Source organism: Neopsephotus bourkii, unplaced genomic scaffold, assembly GCF_033783945.1.
Source record: "Neopsephotus bourkii isolate Nb327-2 ecotype Australia unplaced genomic scaffold, CSIRO-AGI_Nbou_v1 NB_168, whole genome shotgun sequence".
In the NCBI taxonomy this organism is placed as follows: domain Eukaryota; kingdom Metazoa; phylum Chordata; class Aves; order Psittaciformes; family Psittacidae; genus Neopsephotus; species Neopsephotus bourkii.
The window spans coordinates 11,291,321-11,317,622 of record NW_026900684.1 but is presented as its reverse complement, the minus strand read 5'-3'; the positions used below and the strand labels follow the sequence as shown (position 1 = coordinate 11,317,622).

Genomic DNA, 26,302 nt, shown 5'->3' with positions numbered 1-26,302 from the left:
ACCTCTCACAGTATTTTAGTGGAAGCTCTGTTCTGTCGATGTATGCCCAGTAAACTCTTTACTGGCCTCAGTCTCGGCAGGCACTGAAACGCCTCACACCCTCCTCGGGTAGACAGCACGCAGGTAGGTGCTCTGCCCGAGATCTGCATTTCGGCTGCAGATAAAACCACTTTAAGTTCTTGTGGCCCTACAGTCACGTAGCGCCCGTGAAACTTAGACGCTTCCTGGTTTCAGCCAGATGACGCGGCGACGTACGACAGGGTAAACCGTCTCCCTGTTCTGAAACGCGTACTACTCCCGCCCTCACCTCACCGGGTCCGCGCCTAACAGCCCCTCCCCTCACCGACAGCCGGCCAGCCACGCCCCTGCGGGCGGGCGACCCGTGAGGGAACCGGAAGTGGCGGCGGTGACGCTAACTGCCAGGCGCTGAGAGAGCCCTGTGGCGCGCCGGCGTGGCAGGAAGCCCCGCCCCCCAGGCGAGGGGGCGGGCCTGGCTGCCGGAGCGACCGTTGGGGCCGGGGGCCGAGCCGGTGTCCGCGGCGTCTCCGCCCCGCCGCCGCAGGAGGATGAGCCAGCGCCTCCCTGGGGAGCAGCAGGCGGTGCTGCCAGGACAGGTAGGGGCGGGGCGGGCTGGGCTAGGTTTGCCTTGGTTTTCGCCTTCTCGTGGCGTGACAAGAGGGGCCGCGGGCGGGCCCCTCGTTCATTGCCTGCTGCTGTCGGGGTGAGCGCGGATGAGGTGGTGGCTCTGGCTCGACCCTGGTGGGACCGGGGGAGGCGAAAGATGGGGAGAAAAGAAGAGAGGAGAGGAGAGGAAAGGAGAAGGCAGCCTCCGCTGCACGGCCCGCCCGCGGACGGCTGTTGCGCTCTGGCAAGCGAGACCGCCTCGTCCTGCGGCCAGGAGGCGGGAAGGGTCAGAAATGGCGGTTCCTCGTGGACCCTTAATATGATTTGCTCTCCTCCTCCGAAACGGGAAGTGCCGGGGTGAGGGGCAGTTCCCCGCATGTTTACACAGCGTGTGATCTCTTGTCACCCGATTTCGGCTCTCGTCTGTGGTAGCTCTCATTCACATAAACGGAGGTGCTCTGCAACTTCGAAGATCCAGTCTCCTCCTCATGTAAACAGTGTTAGAAGTATTAATTCGGCTCAAGCTCCTCCTCGCTTCGAGTTGGCTCACAGGTTTGGTTAGTAAGACTGCTGTTATGCAAGGGAGGGAGGTAATGGACTGCTCCTGGAGCCTCTTAATTAAATGAGAGGGTGCAGGTCAGCGAGGTTAGAACTGAAGATTGAGTTTGTTCATGTTATCCTCTCTACTTACCCAAAATCCTTCCCTATCCACAAACCTGAAACATACTGTAAACCAAATATGTATCAATTCGCACTTAAAATGAACAGCTACAAGTGTGACAGTGGAAAACCGTGTGAAATAATGTTGATTAGTATATTTGCTGTGTCACACTTTAAAGTACTAAACTAGGTAAAACAAGGCTTTAAAACCAACTTAAAGCAAATTATAAACATTTCTGGTGCTAAACTCTTAGAATATACGCTAAAAAAATCTTTTTGGAAAAATATCCCTATATGGTAGTCATTTGGGTTTTTGGACTTGTACCTCCTATTTAAGGTTATGGGACCTCAGAGGTTCATGGTGGAGAGTTTGTGAAAGAAATTAAGTTTTGTTATTAAGTGTCAGGTGTATTGATGCTTTTGCTTTCAGATGCCTTTCTTGGTGGACCTGTGAAGGCATTTCTGTTCTGTATCCCTAGGCAACATAGATGTTGCTTTGCAAAAACATCTATTTGAGCGAAGGACATGTTGACATGACAGATTTGAAAGCAGATAGTTACAAGTACTGTTTCTTTATTTAAGGTAACTTCAATATGCAGCAAAATAAAATTGAAAGAAGTAATTTGTGCATTATAGGAGACATACCTTTGTGAAGTAAAATAAGCCCTTAGAGAACTCGCCAACTGTCACTACCATTTTTCTTCAAAGATAAGTCTTTTACTGGCTAACTGCTTTAGAGTTGATGTCTCTTTGATTGGCAAGCAGATGTAAACTTGATGCTCAGTACTTGCAGGTTGCCAAAATGGAAAGCAGCTTTGCTCTGGGAAAGCTGCAGATAGGTTGAAGCTCGCAGCTTGAAACAAAATTACTTTACACCTGTATGCAACACCTGGGAAAATAAAAAGTGTATAGTGTCTAGAAAACCAGAGCTTGTTCATTCTTTGCTTTTGTTTAGTATTGGCATGTCAGTCCTAAAAATTCTTTGCCTGACAATAGTAAATGTCATGCATAATGTGTATTGCAGTATTTCTACAAATATATTTTCCATGTTCTATGATTCCTGAGGCTGTCTTTGCCCAAATCTTTATAGGATCCTCTCTGCGAGTGGTTTACAGTACCACTGTTCTCTCTGTGTATCCCTTCCATACTTGCAAGTTAAAATAATCTTGGGGTAAACATCTTCTCTCTCTCACTTAATATTGACTTGTAATAAGAGCAAGCCTGTCCAAATCCTCAGCTGGGAAAGACACTTGAAGCTATTGGTCTTTGCTTTTCATTACTACATTGCTGTGAGCCTCTTTATAAGTATGCCTGCACCTTTCTTTTGTGACTGTTTGGACTTTATTGTGTTCTCTTCCATGCATGATGTTTGTCACAAACTGGTGTTTCAGTAACCTGCAAGTGACAACATGCTGTGCACTGGTTATGCTACGAACAGTTATGTCTAGCTGCATAACATATATTCTCTCATTCAGTGAATATACACTTTGGCTTTTCTCTTTTTTTTCTCACGCATTTTGCTTTGGGGCTGTCTGTGTGTCTTAGCTTGGTATTTGAAGAGCAGAGTTGCATTTTTTGAACATAAGCACTAAGGCTGGGACAGCTGTTCTGTGTTCACAGCCATTGCAGAAGGCATTCTAGGAATACTCAGATTTCCTCCCCCCCCCTTATTTAAGTGACTTCGTACGCATTTGGATAGGTGTTACTGTGCTGATCAAGTTTTCAGAGTGAAGTCTTACAATAATTTGGCAGTAGGAATGTTTTTAACTAGGTCACAATAAAAATGTTAAAAAGAAGCTCTGCTGTTAGGGAGATTAGTGCCAGAAATGATGGTGCCAATTTGAGTTGTTTGAAATGTTAATTTGCTAGTTCTCAGACTGTAGGTTGCCTGTTCCTAAACTTCTTGCTTTGGCACCTCCTTGGCAGCAGCAGTAACCCAGTAATCTCTGAAGGTGATCAGCAGTGGCAGTGATCATGCATGTGAAACTGCTTATACACCCTCTGTGCTTATTTTCCCCAGACTAGGATTTCAACTTAGACCTGTGTCCTCTGAGAGCAGGTTCTCAGTGCTGTGTTCCCAGTGTCAGTCTTTCCCTTCTGTCATTACCTGAAGGTGCAGGTTCTGTGTTGGCTCACTCCTTAAAGTTGTTCAGGTGTCAGGCCATCTTTTTAACAGTGCTCATGAATAAGGTATGCAACTTCAGGCTCTCCTACACAATACTTCCTGCTTGCTTATATGCCAGGCTCTGGTAACTGAAGATGCTCAGAATATTGGAAAGTTGACAATCGTAAATTTTCTTAGGTGTTGAACTTGAAACTTGTCTTTGAATTTTGGAGGCTTTTGTAAATTATCTGAGTGAATAACCTTTAGGCAAAACAATGCTCATTAATTCTGGAGGAGGGTTGTGTACAGACTGTGAAAATAATTCTCTGCTTTAAAAAGATAGAAACTGAAAAACTCAATGTTGAGATAGTGGTTACACTTAATGATCTGATAATACATGTTGGTATCAGAGACAAGAGAGTTGACAAAGTAATTCTGTGGCTTCCTGACATCCTGTCTGGGATTCTAGACAAAGCTGTTAAAATAGTTGTAAATCTGCTTACATCTAAATTGTCCTGATTTGTTTGTATTATGCAGTAAGTATCCTGAATGTGTGTTCCTGAAAATTAGTAAAAAGAGGAGACTTTATAACTTCTCAGTGGGTACCAGTGGTTGTTAATGACTTGCAGATAGTCTATTCAGTTATTTCCCCTTGAACTTCCTAGACATTGACCTTTTTTTGTTTGTTAAGCATTTTGATTAGACTTTCCAGTTACAGGCTCCATAGGAGGGAAAGGAGAAATAGTAAATTAAAAAGTTCAGTCCTAAAGCACAGACACTTTGATAAAAATAACCTTGTTGTTAATTTGTTTCTTATTTTTGGTATATTTTGATAAATTTCTCTAAACAGTTGATGAAAGAGGAAATACTCAAATGTGCATTTTGTGTGTTCATACTGCAGTACAGTAATGAAGAAGAATAATGAAGAATAATTGAAATAGTAAAAAATTAAATTTTGCTTCAGTAATTTATTTAAATTACAGATAGAGCTACTGAGTTGACCTAGTATTTTGACATCCTGACAGTTAAAATTCAAGTACTCTTTTCTCTGAAAAGTTTGTGTTTGAGTTTCTTCCACTTTTACCTCCAAATTAGCGTTCTCTGACAGATTTGTTGTTTTTTTAATGTGTTTTCTGCAGTTCTTGATTTACTGCAGCTTTTCCCCTGAGGTTTCTGCTATTAATTTGTTTTGTGTACGTGTTGGGGGAAAAAAGCAGTTCTCAATATGCTTCCAAACTTGCTCATTTTCTGATTCTGAGAAGTGAATCTACAGATTTCCAAAGGGGGTCTCTGTAGGAAAGAAAACTGAAGGCTTTTTAAATTATTATTTGACTTTTTGCTGCTTGTCTTGCTGAAGACTTTTATTCTCAAATGGAAAACTGCAAGAATGACTAAACACTTAAAATTATTATCAGTTTTATAGACTTACCAGTTTTCTTCTGTTTTTGTGCCAAGGCATGAATATTCCTTTAAGGTGACAAAGCTTATAAGATTGGAGAATACTCAAGGAGACCTAATAACCTGTGCATGGAGTATTCATGTTATTACCATAGTTATAAAAATCTCAGTGTTTATTCCTTTCTAACAAACTTTAAAAAAACCTTTTTGTTCTTTGGATAGGTAGAGGATGGGTTGTTTCTAATAAGTCTGGTCTATGAACCCAGTGAACTGGCCTTGTCTCTGTGTAAGTTATCTGACATTCTGGTGTGCTCTGTTAGCTAGAAGCCTTTTAGGAAGGTATCAGCGAATCTTCTGAAATTTTCAAAATTGAAGATCTCCCACAAAGCCATGTTCTTTTTGCTTCATAAAATACCTACCTTGTTTCTTGCTTTCAACTTAATACCTCTATTTAACAGTAATAATTTCCTTCCAGAGTCTCCTGCTAGAAACTTGTCTACCATTTGTAAACCCTGACAAAGTACACATCATTTTAGAAGTTCAATTTGCCAAACAGCCCACTAGGTTTTACAGCTGGAGAGGAGAATATTCAAGTGGAAGGAACTTCTGTGCATTCAGAACCACTCACACAACATAGTGAATGCTTCACTTTTGATGGTGTTTGTACATCATTGTACATCACTGCCTTTTGTTTGTTGTAAGTGTATATGTTTTTGTTAATGGCTTGTTTCTGTTTTTTGATAATCTTATTTAATAATATCAGAGCTTCACAGGTCTCTCTCCACATATTTATTTATTTGTGTAATCCTTTGAAGATGACCAGGATGGCAAACAGTAACAGTTGGATATGCTGTATTTACAAAGATGTGGTGGCTTACGTCTAGTGTAGCCAAGAAGGTCAGTCATTAGCCAGGGCTAGCTGTTGACTGCAGATCCCTTCATTCCTTCCTCACCTTGCTGCCTTAACACTGCTGTTCGAGAGGATCCAGGCAAAGAGCAGGCCTGCTGTCAGGATTCCTAGCCTTCAAGTTCGAATAGCTCTATGTAGCACACTTGCCACTTTATTTGTTTGTTACACATATCAAGAAGAGCCCTCGGCCTTTTTTACCTTTTGGTGACCAAAATTTTTACTTTCTGACCAGAGTATCTCATTAGCTGGGATTTCCTTAGAATAGAATCATAGAATAGAATAGAATAGTTAGGGTTGGAAAGGACCTTAAGATCATCAAGTTCCAACCTCCCTGCCATGGGCAGGGACACCTCGCCCTAAACTATATTACCCAAGGCCTCGTCCAACCTGGTCTTGAACACTGCCAGGGATGAAGCATTCACAGCCTCCCTGGACAACCTATTCCAGTGCCTCACCACCCTAACAGGAAAGAATTTCCTCCCTATATCCAATCTAAACTTCCCCTGTTTAAGTTTTAACTCATTACCCCTTGTCCTACCACTACAGTCCCTAATGAAGAGTCCACCCCCAGCATCCCTATATGCCCCCTTCAGATACTGGAAGGCTGCTATGAGGTCTCCACGGAGCCTTCTCTTCTCCAGGCTTCTTCCTTCACTTTAAGTTTAAAAATCAGGAGCAGGGTGAGTAAGTAAGCAGGAACCACCAGGGGTCCCCACATGATTTCATAAACAGTGGTCCTTTGCCTGTGTTTTGTTGCGAAGAGCTCTATAGGATTTTATTTTTATCTCAGGGGCTTTAGTGTGTTCATAAAGAAACTGGAATTCAGTGCAAGGACCTTAAAAATCTGTGATAGCTGCTGTTATTGAGCAGGTGCTTAGAGCTAAACTGGGGATAGTGGTCCTTTTTCAGGTTACAGTTCAACAATCCCAAATTACAGTTTTGCATATCAAGAATGAATACTTTTCATGTGCTTCTCTTATTGCTGGAGTCTGCTCTCATATGCTCTTTGTCTTGGCTTGCAGAGCCTCCTTTCTATGATGCTCTCATTTCCTTTATATTAAAGTCTCTCTTTCATTCCTTGAGTACTTTCAGATCATTCAGATGCAAATGCCTTGAACTTGAATGAAATTATCTGAAAGCTACCCAGTTCAGGTGTGACCCTGAACTTAGGAATCTCTGCATATAGCTAGAGGCTGTTCAGTACATTTCTCTGAAAAGATAAAAAAATGAAAATGAAAAAAGACTTCTGATTGTTCTGATGGTGTGTAAAAGCTTTGCTCCATTGTTTGTATAACCCTCAGATGACTGCAGTGCAAGTCCACATTAAAAAGGAATAAAATCTTAAAAATTGTAAAGAGAAGGTTGCACACTGTTGCTGTGTCTTTTCCTCAAACAGAAAATGAGCATCATGGCCAAAGACTCCACAGACAAAAGCTACATTGTCTACAACAGAACCTAAAGTCATAGTTGCTGCCCCTCAGGAGTACGGGGTTTACCTTTCAGTTGTCTCAACAAATATCCGTGTTATTCTTACCTGAATATGATCACAGAAGAAGCATAATAGATTTTTTTTTTTGCTAAGGAGACTCCACATTTTTTTTTTCCTGGAGCTAGTATTTGCAGCTATAGTTGTATATTAGTTCCTAAGCTAATGGGTCAGTACATAAAAGGTAACTGCACATAAATACATACATGTGTTGTTTACCATGACTTGGTTGGGAATCATTATTTGCCCATAGAGCTTATGCTTTTGAGTTATATTTGCTTTTATATTTGGTTCAAGTTCATGCTAAGGATTATGTTCTTAGTGTTTTTCTTTTTTTCTTCCTAAGTTGTTACCTAAAACCCCCTTAAAGACCCTGCCACTCATGTAGCTAGCTATTGGTGTGCCTGTGTACACTTCAACTCTGATGGCAGAGTTTCCTGATGTATCAATACAGTTAGTTTAGTTAGTTTAGTAAGTTTAAATCTTGAGTTTTCAGCGAGTCCAGTCAGTTTTGGTTGAAAGCAATTAAAATGTATTTACGTTAGTAATTTGATTATGAAAGAAGCAGTTCCATTAGGTAGGCTAATACCTTTGTGCCAGGTGGTGTAACTCTTCAACTGCTACAACTGTGGATAGCCATGGTTAAGACATTTTAGAGAACAGAGATGAGATAGTTTTGAGTACTTCATACAAACTAAAGTCAGTACCCTTACTGTTTGGAATCATATGACTAAAAGCATGAGTTCAGTATTCATCCTGTAATTAGACTGGCAGTTTCTGGTTTGTATTTTTTTTTTTGGGGGGGGGTTGTTAAAGCTGAGAAGATTAAAAGTGCTATCAAACATGGGTATTATTGATTCTGCTTCTGTGAAGATCAGATAAAGTGGTGATACTCTGTATTGGTATGTATTGCAAACGTAAAAAACCCCGTTTTGTTAAGCTTTTGTAACTGAGAGTGGTGAAATTCAGTAGAATCTAGAAAGTAGATATGAATACAGTTTTAAGACTAAGATTGGCTTTGTGCTGTACAAGTATTACCTTTTCATGTAGTTTTGTCTGTGTTTCTGTGCTTGTCTTTGCTTCCTTTCTTGTTTAAATAATATTTGAGTGTTTCTTTCATCCAAAAAATGTAATTTTATTTTGGGAGTAGCTGTGCATGAGCTAGACTAAGCTTTACCTATGCATATTTTTGGAAACTATCTTTTTATTTTCTGTTCCAAGAGAACCTACTACATAAACTCAGGTTGTTTTTTTTTTAACTCAAATAGCTTCAGTTAACTGCCAGTGCTCCTTTATGACTTTATTCTTTCTAAATATAACCTGAGAGTTAACCAAGGGTGTTGGTCATCTCATTAAATGACTGCAGTAAGAGAAGTCCTGTTCTTGAAACTAGTTTAGTTTTGGATAAAGTTTTTTTGAATGCTACAGTATGTTTATTTTTTGTGAGGTTAGCATATGCATTCCCTAATTTTTAAACAGTTTGTGTTCTTGAGTGTTCTTAACTGATTTTGCTTAAGGACACTCTAAGCTGACTTGAGAGAGTTCAGGAAGGCTGCTATTTCACTCATCCTCTCTTCTGTATTTGATTTGAAGTGTGTTTTTTGAGCCTGTTTATGAATTAGTTTCCTACTGACCTAAAAATTAAAGTGAGTTCATTCAGTTCATTCACCCCTTTTCCAAACCTGAAGTTTGGAAGGTGAGTGATGTTCTCATCTTGCTTAACTATCTTGACAGGCAAAATAAATAAATAGAGGCTATATATGCTGGTTCTCTGATGAAAATGGGAGTATAATTTTGGCACTGGTGAGCCTAAGGATAAAAAAGTGGCCACAACATGGTCTTTGTTTTAAAATGGTTGTAAAAGTCTGTTCTTTTCTAGCTCTACGTTTTTTTTCTGAAGGACAGGCTTATTTAAAAAAAATAGAAATTATGACATCTTAAGGCATATCAAGGATAAGAGGGTTATGAGGGGCAGTCAATATGGCTTCACCAAGGGGAAGTCATGCTTGACCAATCTCATAGCCTTTTATGAGGAAATAACACGGTGGATGGATGATGGTAGAGCGGTGGATGTGGTCTACCTTGACTTCAGCAAAGCGTTTGAAACGGTCTCCCACAGCATCCTCACAGCTAAATTGAGGAAGTGTGGTCTGGATGATTGGGTAGTGAGGTGGACTGTGAACTGGCTGAAGGAGAGAAGCCAGAGAGTTGTAGTCTATGGGGCGGAGTCTAGTTGGAGGCCTGTATGTAGTGGAGTGCCTCAAGGGTCGGTACTGGGACCAGTATTATTTAATATATTCATCAATGATTTAGATGAGGGAATTGAGTGTACTATCAGCAAGTTTGCTGATGACACTAAGCTGGGAGGAGTGGCCGACACGCCAGAAGGCTGTGCTGCCATCCAGAGGGACCTGGACAGGCTGGAGAGTTGGGCAGGGAATAACTTGATGAAATATAACAAGGGAAAGTGTAGAGTCCTGCATCTGGGCAGGAACAACCCCAGGTTCCAGTATAGGTTGGGGAAGGACCTGTTAGAGAGCAGTGTAGGGGAGAGGGACCTGGGGTCCTAGTGGACGATAGGATGACCATGAGCCGACACCGTGCCCTTGTGGCCAAGAAGGCCAATGGCATCCTGGGATGTATTAGAAGGGGGGTGGTTAGTAGGCCGAGAGAGGTCCTCCTTCCCCTCTACTCAGCCCTAGTGAGACCTCATCTGGAATATTGTGTCCAGTTCTGGGCCCCTCAGTTCAAGAAGGACAGGGACCTACTGGAGAGAGTCCAGCACAGGGCAACTAAGATGATTAAGGGAGTGGAGCATCTCCCTTATGAGGAAAGACTGAGGGAGCTGGGTCTCTATAGTTTGGAGGAGACTGAGGGGTGACCTTATTAGTGTATATAAATATATAAAGGGGGAGTGTCACGAGGATGGAGCCAAGCTCTTCTCAGTGGCAAACAATGATAGGACAAGGGGAAATGGGTACAAACTGGAACACAAGAGGTTCCACTTAAACTTGAGAAGAAACTTCTCAGTGAGGGTGACAGAACACTGGAACAGGCTGCCCAGGGAGGTTGTGGATTCTCCTTCTCTGGAGACATTCAAAACCCGCCTGGGCACGTTCCTGTGTAACCGTATCTAGGTGTTCCTGCTCCAGCAGGAGGATTGGACTAGATGATCTGTTGAGGTTCCTTCCAATCTCTAACATACTGTGATACTGTCACATTGCACTATTTTGGGTTAATATAATATGGGAGGTTTGAAATTAAGCATTCAAAGCTTCTTGACTCCTTCCATCTTTTGGGCAGTTGTTCTGACATATTTTCCCATATATGGGATATATGTTAAAATTTTATTTGAAGTGGGGGTGGGGAATGTTTCTGTCACATTATTTACCTGTTTTTAAAGTGTGTAGTAGTTGGATGCTTCTTTTAATAAGATGATGTATATAGAATTCCTGACTATTTTATAAAAATCACTTTTGAAGGTTGTTACTAGTTAAAATGTTTAAAATTCTGTAATTAAAAAAAAGTCAGGAAACTACTTTTCTCTTGCTATCACTGCATTTCCTCTACTGTAGAATACATTCTTACTTGTGAAGATTGTATTAATTTCATTTGCTTTTGTTTTGTCTGCTTAACATTTATCTCACTAGGTGCTGGCCTGGATTAGCTTTTACGCAAGGTCAGTTGTACTGAACAGAAAAATTGAATATTATGCTGACTTTTGGGTTTCTCAACATTCTTCTCAGTTTTGTTTGTTTGGTTTGATTATTTACTTTCAACTATCTAAATCAGATTTGTAATCTGGAGGATTACTTTTAAGTTTTCAATTTCCTCCTGGGGAAATAACAAACTTGAGATGCCTTTGTTTCCTGCCCCTCCTTTGAGACACAGAAAAGTGTTTTTATGGACAGCAGAGCACATATCCAAGATCTACAGATTAGTCAGATCACCTGACAACAAACATCCTGTAAATCAGACTTCTTACTGTTCTACTCCTGTGTTCTCCAGAGACATTTCTCTACACTGGAAGTGGTTCCCTCATCTGACTTGCTTTTCTGCTTGACCTTTTATTTGTAGAGCTTCAAAGATAAGCAGGATATTTGGTGTTTGAGAGCAGAAAAATGCTTGAGGTACTAGACTGTGCAGAAAACTGCAATAGCCTTTCTTTTCTTTGCTATTGCTGTTCCCAACAATCTGTTTCTGAGTAGGAGTCTACTCTTTGTGTCCACACCACTCCATTTCCTTCTCTCAAGTGAGGCAGATCTTTCTCACCTGCTTACAGTATCTTAAAGTTGCATGAGCATACACTTTATCTTGAATGTTGTGTACAGCTGAAGGTTGTGCACCCCTAATATTGTGTCCTGCTTTATTAAACAAACCCTTTTCTTAAAGGCATGCAGGGAAATTTGCTGTATGTTGTTGTAAGTTGTGTCATCCCCTCCATTATTAGCACGTAGTGCTATAAAAATTGGTGACTGACATGCTCTTAAGAAGTAAACTTTGAGTCCTACATGAACCTTATTAAACAGTTAACATTCTCATGGTCTTATTTTCCTGCATTCCTGCCATTGCTGCTGCTGTAAGGCAGTGTAACACTGTGTCAAATATAAACCAATTGGGGTACTTGACTCTCTGGGAATGCAGAGAATGAGTGTACAGTTCTTGAAAATCTTGGTTAGGGTCCTCAAAAATGAATGGTTTAGGTAGAAGGCTCCAGACAGGACTTCCAGTAGCCTTCCGATACCTAAAGGAAGCCTAAAAAGAGGTGGTGAGCAGCTTTTTACAAAGGCTTGTAGTGACAGGACAAGGGGGAATGGCCTTAAAGAGGAGAGATTTGCATCAGATGCTAGGAAGAAGTTCTTTAAGTGTGGTGAGGCACTGGAACAGGTTGCCCAGAGAAGCTGTGGCTGCCCTATCCCTGGCAGTGTTCAAGGCCAGGTTGGATGGGCAACCTGGTCTAGTGAAAGGTGTCCCTGCCTGTGAGTGGAGGGGTTGGAGCTAGATGATCTTTTAAGGACCCAAACCCAACCCAACCCATTTTGTGTTACAGCTTTTGCTTGATAGATGGAGAGGTCTGTCAGCAGCAATACTCCTGCAGGATACATGAAGTATTTCAAAACAAGAGAAAGCCTGTAGTGTCATGCCTATTGTGTGAGTGGAGGCATGTGTATGTCAGAGGAATTGGCATGTGAAATCATGTTTGTGGACACATGATGCAAGGATTCTTCACGGTATGCTTGTTGTGGCTCTGGAGTCTGTTGGGTTTGTTTGTCAGTTACTAATTGATGAAAACTTTTCATTCTGCTGTAGCCCAATCTGAAAGCATTTTCTCAGTTACTGAAAGATTTCATATCTGTAATCCACTGCTGTGACATTTATCTAAAGTGATTTAAAAGACATCCAAAGGGAGAGTTATTTCGCTTATTCTGAATAGCAGGTTTGCAGTCAGATTAACTCTAGCTGTAGAGTTTAATATAAAGGAAATTGTATCTTAAAAAAAAAAGACATTTATGGTGTTCCAGCTTTATACTCCAATAAATATTTCTGCTGAGATTATTACAGGAAAATGTCTTAATTAGATGAAAAGACTGTATGTGACTTCCAAACTTGGTACAGTAATTAAAGACTTAAGCAGATTTTAGCCATGCCCTCAGTATGCATCAAATATAACAATAAATCATTAATACTGAAATACTTCTGTGATGATGGCATTGAGCTAAGGAGAGCCCAAGAAAGGGGATAAAGAAGCATCATGCAGTAAAAAATTACTCAAGATTTGTGTAAAATGTTCTCTATAGAAAATGTTCTGTATTACTGCTGTGTTTTTTTTTAACTTGTAGTATTGTGACCATACTATTTGCCCCTCAAAGCATGAAATAAACTTTTATTTGATAGAAACGTCTCAATCCTTTGTGCATATTCAAATGGAAAATAACTAATTTTCTTTATATAGGTCATAAAGCAGCTAAATGGAGTCTGAACAGCTATTTCATAGAGGCTACTATCGAAACAGTTACAACAGTATAACTAGTGCAAGCAGTGATGAGGAGCTTTTAGATGGTGCAGGTGTAATTATGGACTTTCAGACCTCAGAAGATGACAACCTCTTGGATGGTGATGCATCAGTTGGTAAGTTAATATTCATTTCAGCTTGAAATTTTCTTTCTTTTCTCTTTTTGTGGTTTTGTGGGGTGTTTTTTTTTCTTCTTGTTTTTAATAAACAAAACTAACCCTTTATCATTACTAATTAATATTTCTCTTTACCTAATCTGCTCTTCAGAGAGATGCCTTAACACTGACAGTGACTGGACATTTTTCAGTGTGCTTGCCTAATAGTTACATTGTATGGACTGACTTCTGATAGAAGGCAGATACTAACTGCTGGCAAATTACAAACCTGCTGTCAAGTAGGGGAAGGATGGCAGTTCTGCAGCTACCTGTCCATTCTCTGCTGCAGCAGGATTTTGCAAGTATCTATAGAGATAAATCTCTTTCAACTTGGTTCTGCTTCAGACCTGTAAAACGGAGACAAAACCATTTAAAGTAGAGGTGGTGTTAAAGCAGCAAATAACACCATGTGAATCGAACTTACAACTAGGTGAAAGGTTGCAAATAACGCTTTCTACTCTGAGCACTGATAAATGCACTGAGGTAGTACAAAGGAGAAAGGACTGGGAAGCTCTTTCTCCTAGTTTTTGTTTGGGTTTTGTTTGTTTTTTATTAACAAAACAGTTAGTGGAGTGAAAGTGTTAAGGTTCTCCTAACAGTGGTCAGAGGGGAACAGAAGGAGGGAAAGACAGTAATTTCTGTTTGCGATGGTAAACTTGGGTAAATATATACTCTTGTCATTTCCTCTTAATTTGTTTAAACTGAAACTCAGCATCTTGAGCTTTCTTTTCTTATCCCCCTTTCCTGCCCCACTAACATCCGGTTGTCTTCCTTCCATGCAAGGTCTCTTCCTTCATGCACTTTCCTTTTGCCATACTTAGCAATTGGATGTTGGCATTGTACTCGATAGTTGCGTTGTATCGTTGTAAGCATTCTTCTTGTCTCTGTGCCTTCTATCTAATCAAATGTATTTTGAATGTGCAGTTATTTAACTTGTGTACCAATACAGGTATCAAGAGCCAGGGCACCTTCAATCTACATAAAAATGTCTTCTGCCAAATTACTTAGAGAACACCAGCACAATAAAGTCAAGCATTTAATGATTCGGAAATTAGTAAGTGAACAGCTGGCTTCCGTTTGTAATATTTTGTTGTGAATATCTGGCACCTCTAATAGCGTGTCTTGCTTGTTTAATGTAATATTTGCAACTTGTACAGGAAGTCTGAAGCTACTCTGGTTATCATTTATATAAATCCTCGCCATCACTTCAAGCTTGAAGGAGAAATAAATTTGCAATAAAACAAATAGTTTCTGCCCTTCTTGTGAAATTAGTTCCTTAAATTGAGGTGGTTGTTTTGTTTGCACTGTCAAAAGCAATGCTAATTGCTGCATATGCCAGCAGCCCCTCTTTCATTGTTATGCTGAAGTATTAGAATGTGCACTAGAACATAAATACTAAGTTGTGGTTTTTTTTCCTGGAGTTGAATTTTTTCTAATAGGCATTAGCATAGACATTAGATCCAATTCTGGTTGCTTGATAAAGAGGCACTTCTTGTAAATCATAGTGAATAGTGTAAAATCATAGTAAATATCTTAGCAGTAGCTCAGAATCTGGTGTAAATTTTTATTTCAAAGTGGCAAGAACATAATTAAAAAAAAATTAAATAAACTTCCATGTAGGAGGTGAACATCTGTGTTTCTCATTCCTTAGGTTTCCAAGTATGTAAAGTGTTTTTTCTTATGTGTTTTTAAATAGGCAAATTTTGACAGGACCAAGCACTTTCTTGCTGGACTGCATGTGTCCTTTCTACAGTCCTCTATGACTCACTTAGCATCAACTCTTTGTTTAGTAATACTTATATCCTCTAATCATCTCTTCATTGATGTATTTTGTTCAGTCTAGTCTAAGTTCAGATGCATTCACTATACAGAATCTGTTCTACCTCCTGAGGAAGGGCATACCATCCCAGTAACTAGGTGATCCCATGCTTCTCAACACAGCAGGCGCTCCAAAGCATGATGTGAATGCCAGGAGCATTAGGTCTAGCTCTGTGCATTAGCTGGTGAACCCTTCCAAAATGAGGAACTCTAGTTAAACATGTAGTTTGTGATTTTTAAGTCTGTAGGACTGGAAGAGTTTGTAACCCTGGTTTCTAAGCAACATGAACAAAAATGGCATTAATGTATCTGTACTTAAAATGATTGTGGAAATGATGTAGTTAAACTGAAAGCTGTGTATCTGTGGAATATAAACTTGGAGGACAAATGAGCACAGACATGAATTTACCCAATCTGGATAAGTTGCCATGGACAATAATATTCACTGTAAATTTGCAGTTTATGTAATAAAATATAGAATTTCAGATTTTTTTCAGAAAATTAAGATTGAGAATTTATATTTTTTTTTCTAATGAAAACTGAACCATAAACTGCATATATGTTAGATAGAAAGATAACATTACAGAATTTCTAAAGTAATTGTTGTCTTCCACCCTCATTCAGAGAGCAGTAGATTAATGGAAGGAGTCTGCTTTTTTCAGTAGGCTTCATAAGTCCCTTGGCTGTCAGGACAGCAGTTCTGTAAAGCCAGCACAGTATTGCTATTTACATTACCACTTGTACTTAAGTACTTAACAGAGGCTTACAAAACCATTGGGGCTGTTACTCAGTGCTGAATATGCCTTCTCTTGAAAGCATGCAGAAATGGGATGACATTGGGAAAGAACACTAATGATATATATGCTACTTGTCTTATGTAGGAAATTCCTTGATACTATATGGGATCAAACAAGTGACTGTTAACTAAAAATGGTATTCAGAAGGCCTGATGTAGACTTTTAGGTATCTTTAATATTTACTTGATAGAGATTTGCCTTTTTAGTGTCACCTCTGATTAGCAATTTAAGTGGTTTTGTGAAGTTCCATGTGGAGGATTCACCATTATCTTACAAAACAGTGCTGTACAACAATCTTGTTTCTCTTGGCAACATCTGAAAGCATCTATATGACTTTCCTTTATTGTGTCATATGAGAATACAGAAATTGTGAATATGTAGTATTATGTACTAAATGTGTATGTATAATTACATATATAGTTTATCATATGTCTGCTATATTCTACAGTAGCTGTTTTCTTTGCACAAATTTCAGACTTCTAGTGGCGGCATTAGGGAAAACATCTAAGTATAATGAAATTGTAAATCCTTCGACTGTAGTGTGTGTTTTAACATGCTAGATAATTAAACTGCCATGCATGTGGAGGCTTGAATGATTTGCACCAAAGCCCTGCCTGGAAGAGATACTACCTGTCAGCTTTGATCAAAACTTGCTTTTGCTGCTTATCCAAGCTAATCTCTTTATGGTATTTAAGTCAGTGTTTTTTCTTGTTAAACTGCTCTCTAATGAGAAGTATGGTGACATTATACTGATAACAGAAGTATCTGCGTCTTTGTAGGGAGGACATCTTACCAATGCTTGTACATGCAGTGTACTTCCATGCAAGCAATGTAGAGATCGTTTTCATCGTGGCTTATCTGTGTTTTATTTTTAGACTGTTTGCCCTGCTTCTTGCTAGGTCAATTTAAACCTGTTATACTTACCACTGAAGAGCTATCAGGTCTTTAATAGTTAAGTCATGTGAGTTAATATTTACTGGTTCAAATTTTATAGGAGGAGATCTATGCTATTTAGTTTTTAAAAATTAGTTACACTAGGATAGTTCATTGCTTTCCATCACTTTAACACAGGAAAAAAAAAGAATTCCTTCTAATCAGACTTTCTCCTTCTGTGACTCAGGGTTAGCCAACCAGTGAGGTGAAACTGAGAGCTCTTCATAATTTAACTCACGATTGAGAGCTGTTTATGGAATGTGAGAGAGGACTGCATCAGTGTTCACTTTTTTTTTTCCCTTGAAGTGTAGGGCAGGCTCAGTGAGAGGTAGATTTTGGTAATGTTGGACTGAAAATTTTTCAGGGCACTGACTGAAATCGTATGATTAAACCGTATTTTCAGGAAAAATGGTTTGCAAACAAATGATCTCACTGGTGTTTACATCTCAAGGTACTTTGATCTTTCTGTGGGACTCTGAGTCCTGAACGTGCTTGGCATTCTTTTCAATAGCTATAGTGCTTCCTTCTTCAGTTGAAGGAGCTTAGTTGCTTATATTGTGACTTCAGTGTGGAGACAGTTTGCAGCCTGGCATATGGTGTTAACATAAAATTGGCAATAGTTAACCTTAATATGACAACCTGTAAATTGGTAATTCAAAAGCTGCTGCTACAGCCGCTACTATCTCCTTACAGTGATAGCAGTGACACCAGAAAAAAGACTATGCCAGCAGGTCGTGGTGTTAAACACTGCAGCAGTCCTAAACTGGCCTTACCCAGGAGTTAGTCCTTTGCTTAAATTGAGAGACCAAACCAGTCAATCTTCAGTGCCCTAAATACTGACATTAAAAATACATTACATATATATTAGTTCACAATAGAGGGAACTAATATTATGGTATTATTTGGTGAACAGAATGTAATTTTTAACAAGTGCGGGTGGTTCTATATAATCAAGAAATTCATACCACATCAGATGTTAATTGTTCGAGCAAAATCTAGACATAGTTATCTTTTCCAACAGTACATGAATGTTCTTTCACATGTGTGCTTGCTTCTGTTTAGCTATTACAGGTTATAAAAACAAGAAAAAATACAAAGAAAAGAATAAAATAACTTATTTCCTGCATAAGGAGCTGAAGTTCCTGTTATATTCTTTATGCATGGAAATTGCATTAACAGATTCTTCCTGTTGTCCACAACTGATACTAAGAAGGGTCTTCAAAATAATTTTGCACCATTGGCATTGCTTGTGTTTTCCATGCATATGGTATAAAACTGACTTGACTGCGCAGTCCTTATGACAGTTTGACATATTTCTTCCGAAGTTACATACAGCCTGTTTTCCAGGTTAGGAATATTTGCATTAAAGGGCTTACTGTTCTCCTTCAGTAAAGAATATATTTGCTCTCAAATTATGCCATACAAATTGAAGCATAAAATAACATTACTTGCTCTGATCACAAGGGCAATCATGGGGCATAGTTTGATTTTGACTAGTTAAGTTGTCAGTAACTGGTTATGATTTACTTTTTCCTGTAGAATTGCGTACGCTCCATGCTACTTTGGAGCGTTTGCGTACACTCCATGCTACTAATGCAGCTGAACACAGGATATGTGACAACACAGAGCCACGTTTTCTTTTACTTTTTTAAATTAGTAATGCATGAAGTTAATTTTGTCCATCTACTGAATTAGGTTTCATCATTTTGCAAAACACACACAAGCAGGTGCATTTCCAGTCAACTGCTCAGGAAGAAGATGAATCGTACTACTAGTAATTTATTCTTTCCATCTTTCTGATATTATATAATATCATTGGTTTCCTTCTGCACCATTGCTGAAATGCTTAATGCATGCTACCTTTGTTAACAGATGCTGCTAAGGCAGTTATCATCAACTTGACAGCCTGGTGTCGTGTTCTAAGTATGTCTTTCTCCCAGGCACAATGTATGAATAGTGTAAGATGAAGGGCTGAAAGCAGAGGTAATGTGATGACACATATATATAGATACGTAGAAAGAAGAGTCTGAATTGTACAATAAAATAATTAAATCCAATATGACCATAAGTCTCCAGGTACTAAAACAATTTTCACTACAGTTGTAATCAGTATTTCATTTGTTCACTTTACCTTTGATTTGTTTTCTCAAGTCAACCAAAGGAGGCACATGAGATTTAAACCAAACTGATACCAGGCCACACTCCTGTTTTCTACCTTTGAGAATATTCTTGGTTACCAGCATGGTGAAGCGAAAGCTTTTCATCTGCTTGGATTAAACAGAGATGTCATTCTGGAAGAGGGTATCATGATGTCCCTGAAACACCGGCACAGCTGTACTGGGTCAAACCACAAATCCACCTAACTCAGCATCCTGTCTCTGACAGGGGGCAAAAGTCAGTACCTAAGGAAGGGTAAAAGCAGAGTATGTGATAAGCGTCTGAGTACTTGTACGGCAAGTTTGTATAGCTGACAGCCTCTCTTAACCGAGTGGTGGTTTTTAGAGTTTTAGTCCTTAACAGTGCGGTTTTCTTCCACTGACTTTTTGTTGAAAAAATTCTTTGGCACCCACACTATCCTTTGGCAAGCTCTAACAGCTTAGCTACATTTTATGTGAAGAACCCCCTTTTTTTCTTTATTTTAAACCTAAACTCAGATATAAATACTACTGAGAACAGCTGTAACTGCCAGAGTCCTGCCTAGGCCAACATTGTCTTAGCAGGGACTGGCACATGGACTTCTTTGTCACTCACCCTTGTGCAGAATAAAAAGCTTAAGCTTTTTTTTATTTATTTAATTTTATTTGTTTTTGCTGTTGTTGATAGTTGCAGCTGTGAAAAATCTCTGCTGATACATAAGGGTCTTAGGGGGTATTATTAGCCTCCTGAAGTGAAACTGCTTTGATACAAAAAGCTTTCATATGAAACTAGGACAGGGTGACCTGAAACTAGGATGACTTGATGGTCTTGCCAAATACAGTCTGATAAGGCGTGTCATGCATTGGCCATCTGTGGGTAGAAACTAACAAGGATTAACATATGGACAACATGGGGCTGTCACTGTGAAGGGTGGTAGGCCCTCTCCCACTTCTAAGAGGAGAGAATTATGGATTACAATCTCAAGTTTCAGAGCAATGGTTTAATTACAGGAAATTAGTAAGCAGGTATATTTATTAATGACAAGTGTGAGGTATGAAATTGTTTATAGTTTGTGTTTTGCAATGCCTGCATATAATGTATACTCATTAACACAAATCTATTGTCCTTGCTCTTGTCACTTGTAAAGGTTTTGATCATCTAAACCAAGAACTATCTTTAGAGCTCTATTATTGGAAACAGGTAGTGAAAATTTGTTTTCTTATGCTGCTTGTTTCTTTCCCTCCTTAGTTATCCCCTTTCTAGGCTAAGGACTTCTGGTTTGCTCAGTTGGACCTTGCAGCTATCTCATGCTTTGGAGCCGTTTCACTGCCCCTTTCTCAGCCTTTTTTCATGCCTATAACTAAGGGAAGGGATCAGAACTTCACACAGAATTTGGAATATGGACATGTCATGGAAGTAGAGTAGCCAGTTTTATTCTGACCTCTGCTGAGTACAGAGCTCAGTTTCATGAAGTTCAGATATGCCTGGCAAAGTACAGTATTATGTATTAACAACATACAGTGTTGCTGTTGGCACTATGCTCACACAGCTTATATGGAGAAGATATTCTTGAAGATGGAAAGTAAGCTTAATATATAAGGATGTCTAGGGAGGAATACATGTTGGTGCTGTAATTTTATCTCCTGCACATACTTCAAACAGCAAGTTGGAAATAGTAGCCAAAAACAGTCCTAAAACAGAGTAAGAGTAGTCTGTAGCAGATAAAACCCATTTCCTTGTATGCATTTAGATAAGAGGAAAAACAGAATGCTGGCATTAGCAGAATTCTGACTCGTCCTAGGAAAGGGAGAAGTAAACTTTCAGAAAGCTGCTAAGTAAGCCAGGATCACTTTCTACTAAGGATGCCAAATTTTCCTATTGGTGATTTATAACTAGAGTTTAGCAGATAGGAGTGCAAGGAAAGGACAGGTATGCAAAGGTGAAAAAGCAGCAGGACTACTTTCTTAGTGAAAGTCTACTCTAAAGGAAAAGAAATAAAGGAAGTAGTTAAGAGGCTCTTAGAATCAGGGAAAGCAACTTGTTTGCAGAAACTAGCCTGCTTTTTTCTGATTAGTACAATAAAATATATATTTTTAATGTCTCTGTAAAGCTGATCAATTAAGGAAAAAAAAAAAAACAAAATGAAAAAAACCCCACCTCTTACAGTTGATAGCTATATGTAGTTTGTGGATGTCAGGGATTTTCTTCCAGCATCGTTAGGTTACAGATCAAGGAGAGCTTGATGGACAACCCCAGAAAGAAGCAAAAAGTCAACTGAAAAGAGTAGTCTTGCCTTCAGTGTTTTGGGCTGAGATGCCAGAGCAGTCTTTAGAGACCAAAGGCTTCGGTTCTTTTTCTGTTTATTTTTTATTTTGGGGGTTAGTGTTGCATCATGATTTCATTATTTCCTCTTCTGTTTCTTTCTTCTCCTGCCCTACAGTTTTGCATGGCAGTGGGGAGCATTTACTCCTGTTTTATTGATTCACAGTGGTTTCAGCCATGCTGTGGGGAAGTCAGGCCTAGAATTGATTACACAGCATGCTTGTGGCTGCATGACCTGCTCTGCTGCATTCTGTTGGCTGGTTGGTTTTGACTTCAGTTACCATCTTCAGTGTCTGGGCAGTCAGCGAAAGCACCACTGGAAGTTACATAATACTGTAGCAGCATAATTCAAGAACCTATGGTTGGCCAGTGAAGAAACAATCTTATTAGTCAGGATCTGGGAATAAAGCGTTCTCTGCTGGGTGAAATGATTGTGAGCAAAATTAACTAACTAATTTGTGGGAAACAAACAATTACGAAAAAAGAAACTGTGATTAAGAAAGTACTTTTTTCTGTATAATAAAATGCAAATAGAAAAAGAATCTTATTGTGTATTACTGTTAAGCATATTCCTCTGGGTTTTTTTGACTCCTGTTTTGTTTAAATCCCATCTGCCTTGAACTATTCAACAACATATGCTGTGAATTTGTTTGCTTCTGCTTTTACATTGTATTTGGTCTGAATTTTTTCCTGCCATTGTCTGTGCCTTATTGAGACTTTTGATGAGATGGCAACAGAAATGGCTTAATGGAGTCTTCTGTATATAGTCTGATACAGAGCTGGTCAACACCAGTGATCAAGCACAAAATTCTTTATAATGTTTGTTTCATCCTGGGCCAGGTCTGAGTTAAGGGCTGCAAGACTAGTAAACTGAGACAAGAAAAGGCATTGAGATGGTAGAGGGATTAGACCTGGGTTTAATTTTGGCTGCATGGATTAAGAAAAGGGTAAATGAAAGAAAAAATTGGGGAAAAAAAAAAAAGGCAGGAGAACAAAGCTGGAAAGAAAGGGAATGTAAGGAAGAGGAATGGGACACAGTAGGTTTTGAGACACTTTGTGTATACTTGTAAATGGATGCTTCCAGGCCCAACATTCAACTATGGGTGCATAGGAGTTAAATTCTGTTCAGAATGGTTGGAGTGGTACCTGTTTTGGGGAGTGCTCTTATTATGTAGCATTTTTCAAGAGAACATTATCTTCTAGCTCTGCTCAAGGAGAAGCTTTATTTTTGAATAATAATAGGAGAGAAAAATGACAGTTAAGAGACACCAAAGTCTTTTCATATGAGTCATTCTAACATTTGTAATCTTCAGACACACTTTTGACATCTCTTGTTAAATGAAATCATTCAGCATCCCCAATCTTGCATTTGGAATTTCGTAAAAAAACCACAATTTTAATTTTCACTACCTTGTGCAGTGAAACTAGTCACCGAAATAAACCAAGTAATTGAGGGAATTGGGAGAATATGTTTGGTTTGTATGTAACAAGGTGCTTGGCTGTCTTCCTTAAACCTGGTTTGCTTTTTAATAAAATTAAATGGTGGAATAGCACTTCAGAATTAAGATCTTCCTTCTGTCCTTGGATAAGCAGGCTGTCACACCTCTTGTGATACTCCTCTTTTTACTGGCCTTGTTCTGTTATATCAAGACACCTTTCTTTGCTTAGCTGTACGTGCTTTGTCTGACCTCTGGCTTTTTCTCATGTTTTCAGATACTTTGAACATGTTTCTTCTCTCTCCCTAAAAGGGAAAAGATAAGGTGCGGAGGGAGGATTAAGGTGGCTTTCCTCATTCTTAGTATACTTTAAAGGTGTGTCACCCATATATATGATGATATTTTTAGAGCAATGGACTCAAAGCCCTTTTCTGTTAAGATAGATGTGTGTAAGTGATGGTGAACAACAGTATGTGCCTGTTGAGAACAATGGGAGCACTCAGATGTGTGAAATTATTTGGCCATGGAGGATTCTGGGATTGAGGCCTTAGTTTATAATTACTGTGATGGAATCTTCTTGAAAGCAAACTGCTTTACAAATGTGCTGTTTGGGCAGGAGCTATTCTGTGTCCTAAATTGGCCATTTTAAGAGATTCTCAGTCATTGAAAATAAGGCTATTGTAAAACTAAGTTTTGGCCTTACAGCAAGTGTTCATAATGTTATGTACTCCATAATACCCAAAACACATAGTTAACAAGAGACACCATTTCACTAGCTACAGTTGTGGAATTTGCCGACTTCACATCAGAAATAACTGACAGACCATTTTGAATATAAAATTGTCAGATAAAGTCAGACAGGATTTCAGACCAGGTAGAAAAAGACAAAATTGGAAAGATTAAGTTGTATAGACTTTTAGATTTTGTTTGTTTGTTTGTCTGTTTTTTAAAGGTTGGCTTAACTAGGTCAGGTTAGCATGCACAGTATCTTCCTCTGTCTCTCCTGAAACAACCACCCACCTTTCGTGGTACTGTAGGAAAGGGCACACACACAGTGGTAGTGCTTATGAACAATGAGAAGAAAAGCTACTGATAATTGAGAAGGGAAAATTACTTCTGCCTTTTAAGACTATAGACAAAGGACTGTATTTTGGCAGCCAGTCTGTAGGCAGTGACCTTGGAAGAGTTGTAATTTCATATTAGCTGGACTCCTGAATTTTATATAACAAGGTGTATCCATTCTATGCTGCAGACTGTCATTATTTTTCTTCGTATCTGAAGTTCATCTGCTATGCCCTCCAACTAGTTATACCCTTCATGTTTTCCAACTTGGACTGAATTTTAGACTTGTGTAGAAATTTTGCCTCTGCCTTAATCCAGTGAACAAGTTGAGGCTAACAAGTTAGACATTTCTGTGCTGTGACTGATTCTTATAATCAGTTCTGAGATGTTCCAGGCCTCCAGTAACCACATCAAACTCTTAAACTGCTGGTGATCTTCTATACTGTGTTAGTACAAGTCCTCTATATCCTTTATTTCATATTCTGTCAAAGATGAAGCTGAATTTATAGTGTTGTCTTCTATAATTGACATGCAATAAATGAACTAACAGTACACTCTGTACTAATTCTTTATTCAGTTTACAGATGTTGTTGTATTTCTTCCTGCTGTGAATGACTTTATTTAGAGCCTTACAATAAGATTACAGACTCTTTGCAAGTGCTGTTGAGATAAGGAGTTGAGAATGCTGTGGGATTTCTGTTGTAATTCTCCTTAAATCAAAATCATGTGAATAATTTAAAGTTCAGAGGTACTTGGGTTTGTTTCCTTAAGAGGCAAAAATAAATGGTGAGAATGCACAATGGTTCTGAAACCCACTTTTGGATGTTCAGGATCTTAAAGTTCTGTTGCTCTTGTTGAAAAGGCGATTGTATGAGGCCACTCTTCAGAGAGCATTTCCTTGGGTAGAGACAGCAAATGGAAATACCTGTTTAACTTGGTGGAAGACATCAGTAATTTAGAACTAAGTATCTGTGGCTCAGGGGTTCCCTTTGTCTTGGACATAGATAGTCTGTAAGTTTTTAAAACCTATTTTGCTGCATGCTCTTTTGTTCCCCCCATTATTCTCACATCTATGAAGAAACCAGCATTTTCAACATTTGTACAGGAGCCATATTTTTAAGATTTAATACCTTGATAAATCTGTGAAGTAAATTTAGTATTTATGTCCTACTCTGTGCTCAAAAAGATTATTTAAAGTACACAGTTTGTAGCATTGGCTCCTAAAATAAATAACTTTTTCAAGACCATACGTGGAAAATTATTTAATGTATTTTAAAGCTAAAGTAGTTGTCTGTCTGTCACACTTCCACGAGGGAAAAGACGTACATAATAAAATCAGTTACTGTCCTTGTGTCCTGTTTAAGTGAAACTGAAGCTGAGCCTTGGTGCTGCAGGCATGCAGTATTCTAGCTTCACCAAGGGTGAACAGACTCAGTGAGGACCCCTCAGTAATGTCAGTGTGTGCGTTTGTGTGCATACACACACAGAGAACTGTTACACTGAGACAGTATGGTGAATGACTTGCACATCCATTTTCAGAGCACAAGAGCTTTTTTTTTCTTTTATGTATTTTGACAAAAATGAATCTCTGCAGCTGAAGTAGTGTGGTTAATGCATGACATTTTACTGAAGCAGAACACTTGTAATGACTGAGGAGACAATAGTTCTTTATTACTTGCTGGAGGGAAAGAAAAGGAAAAACTATTCATATCTTGTTTCCTTATGACTAAACTAACTATGAAAACCTCATATAAAATAGTTGTCTTATCAGTAAGTGCAAGATAGGAGCAGTATGGGATCATATAGTCAACATATGTTAATGTATGGATACAAAATATAATAACATCTGTTTCAAGTGCAGGCAATTATGTGGTCAGTTTAAGATTTCCTGTCTTTAGATGCTGGTTATTTGAAGTGCTTGGGTTTTGCCAAAGCTGTAAGAGTTACTGTTTGATGTTGTGTCACGTGGATGCCTTGGTTAGCATTCATGTGGGTTGCTGCCTATTTTGAGGCTGTGGCTTTTCAGGGACTCGAAATGTTTTGTAAATGTGTAATGTAATCCAAGCTGAATGAGGGATTTGTGTTATAGTTATCTCCTCCCCCCTAAGCTTTTTAGCAGGAGTATGGATGTTATGTAGTTGTAACATTGGCATGATCATCACAAAAAAATAGAAGACACCAGACCATTTTAGCTAGATCATAGAATCATCGTAGGATCATGAATGGAATGGTTTGGGTTGGAAGGGACCTGCCACGGGTAGCGATGCCTTCCACTTGACCAGGTTGCTCTAAGCTCTGTAGCTAGGCCTTGTGTAATTAAATGTAATGTTTGTGATCACCTGCATTCACATCTGCCCTTCACTAAATTAGAAGTTCAACGGAGGGGTGGGGGGTGAGGTAGAGAAGGGGAAGGTGGCAGCAGAGCATATGGGCTGGCTGATAGCCGGT

General features: G+C 39.1%; 1 protein-coding gene across 4 annotated transcripts in view; it reads left to right on the top strand.

Moving 5' to 3' along the window:
* CLCN3 (chloride voltage-gated channel 3) overlaps nt 1-26,302 on the top strand; it is a 63,565-nt gene that overhangs the window by 908 nt on the left and 36,355 nt on the right. For 3 of the 4 annotated variants that reach the window (XM_061372809.1, XM_061372784.1, XM_061372826.1), the window contains exons 1-2: nt 463-614; nt 13,136-13,311. In XM_061372809.1, the coding sequence (XP_061228793.1) occupies nt 13,152-13,311 (160 nt within the window). In that variant the 5' untranslated portion in view covers nt 463-614; nt 13,136-13,151. Of the gene's footprint in view, nt 1-462; nt 615-13,135; nt 13,312-26,302 lie in introns of those variants that run through there. The other variant, XM_061372792.1, reaches the window with a different exon arrangement.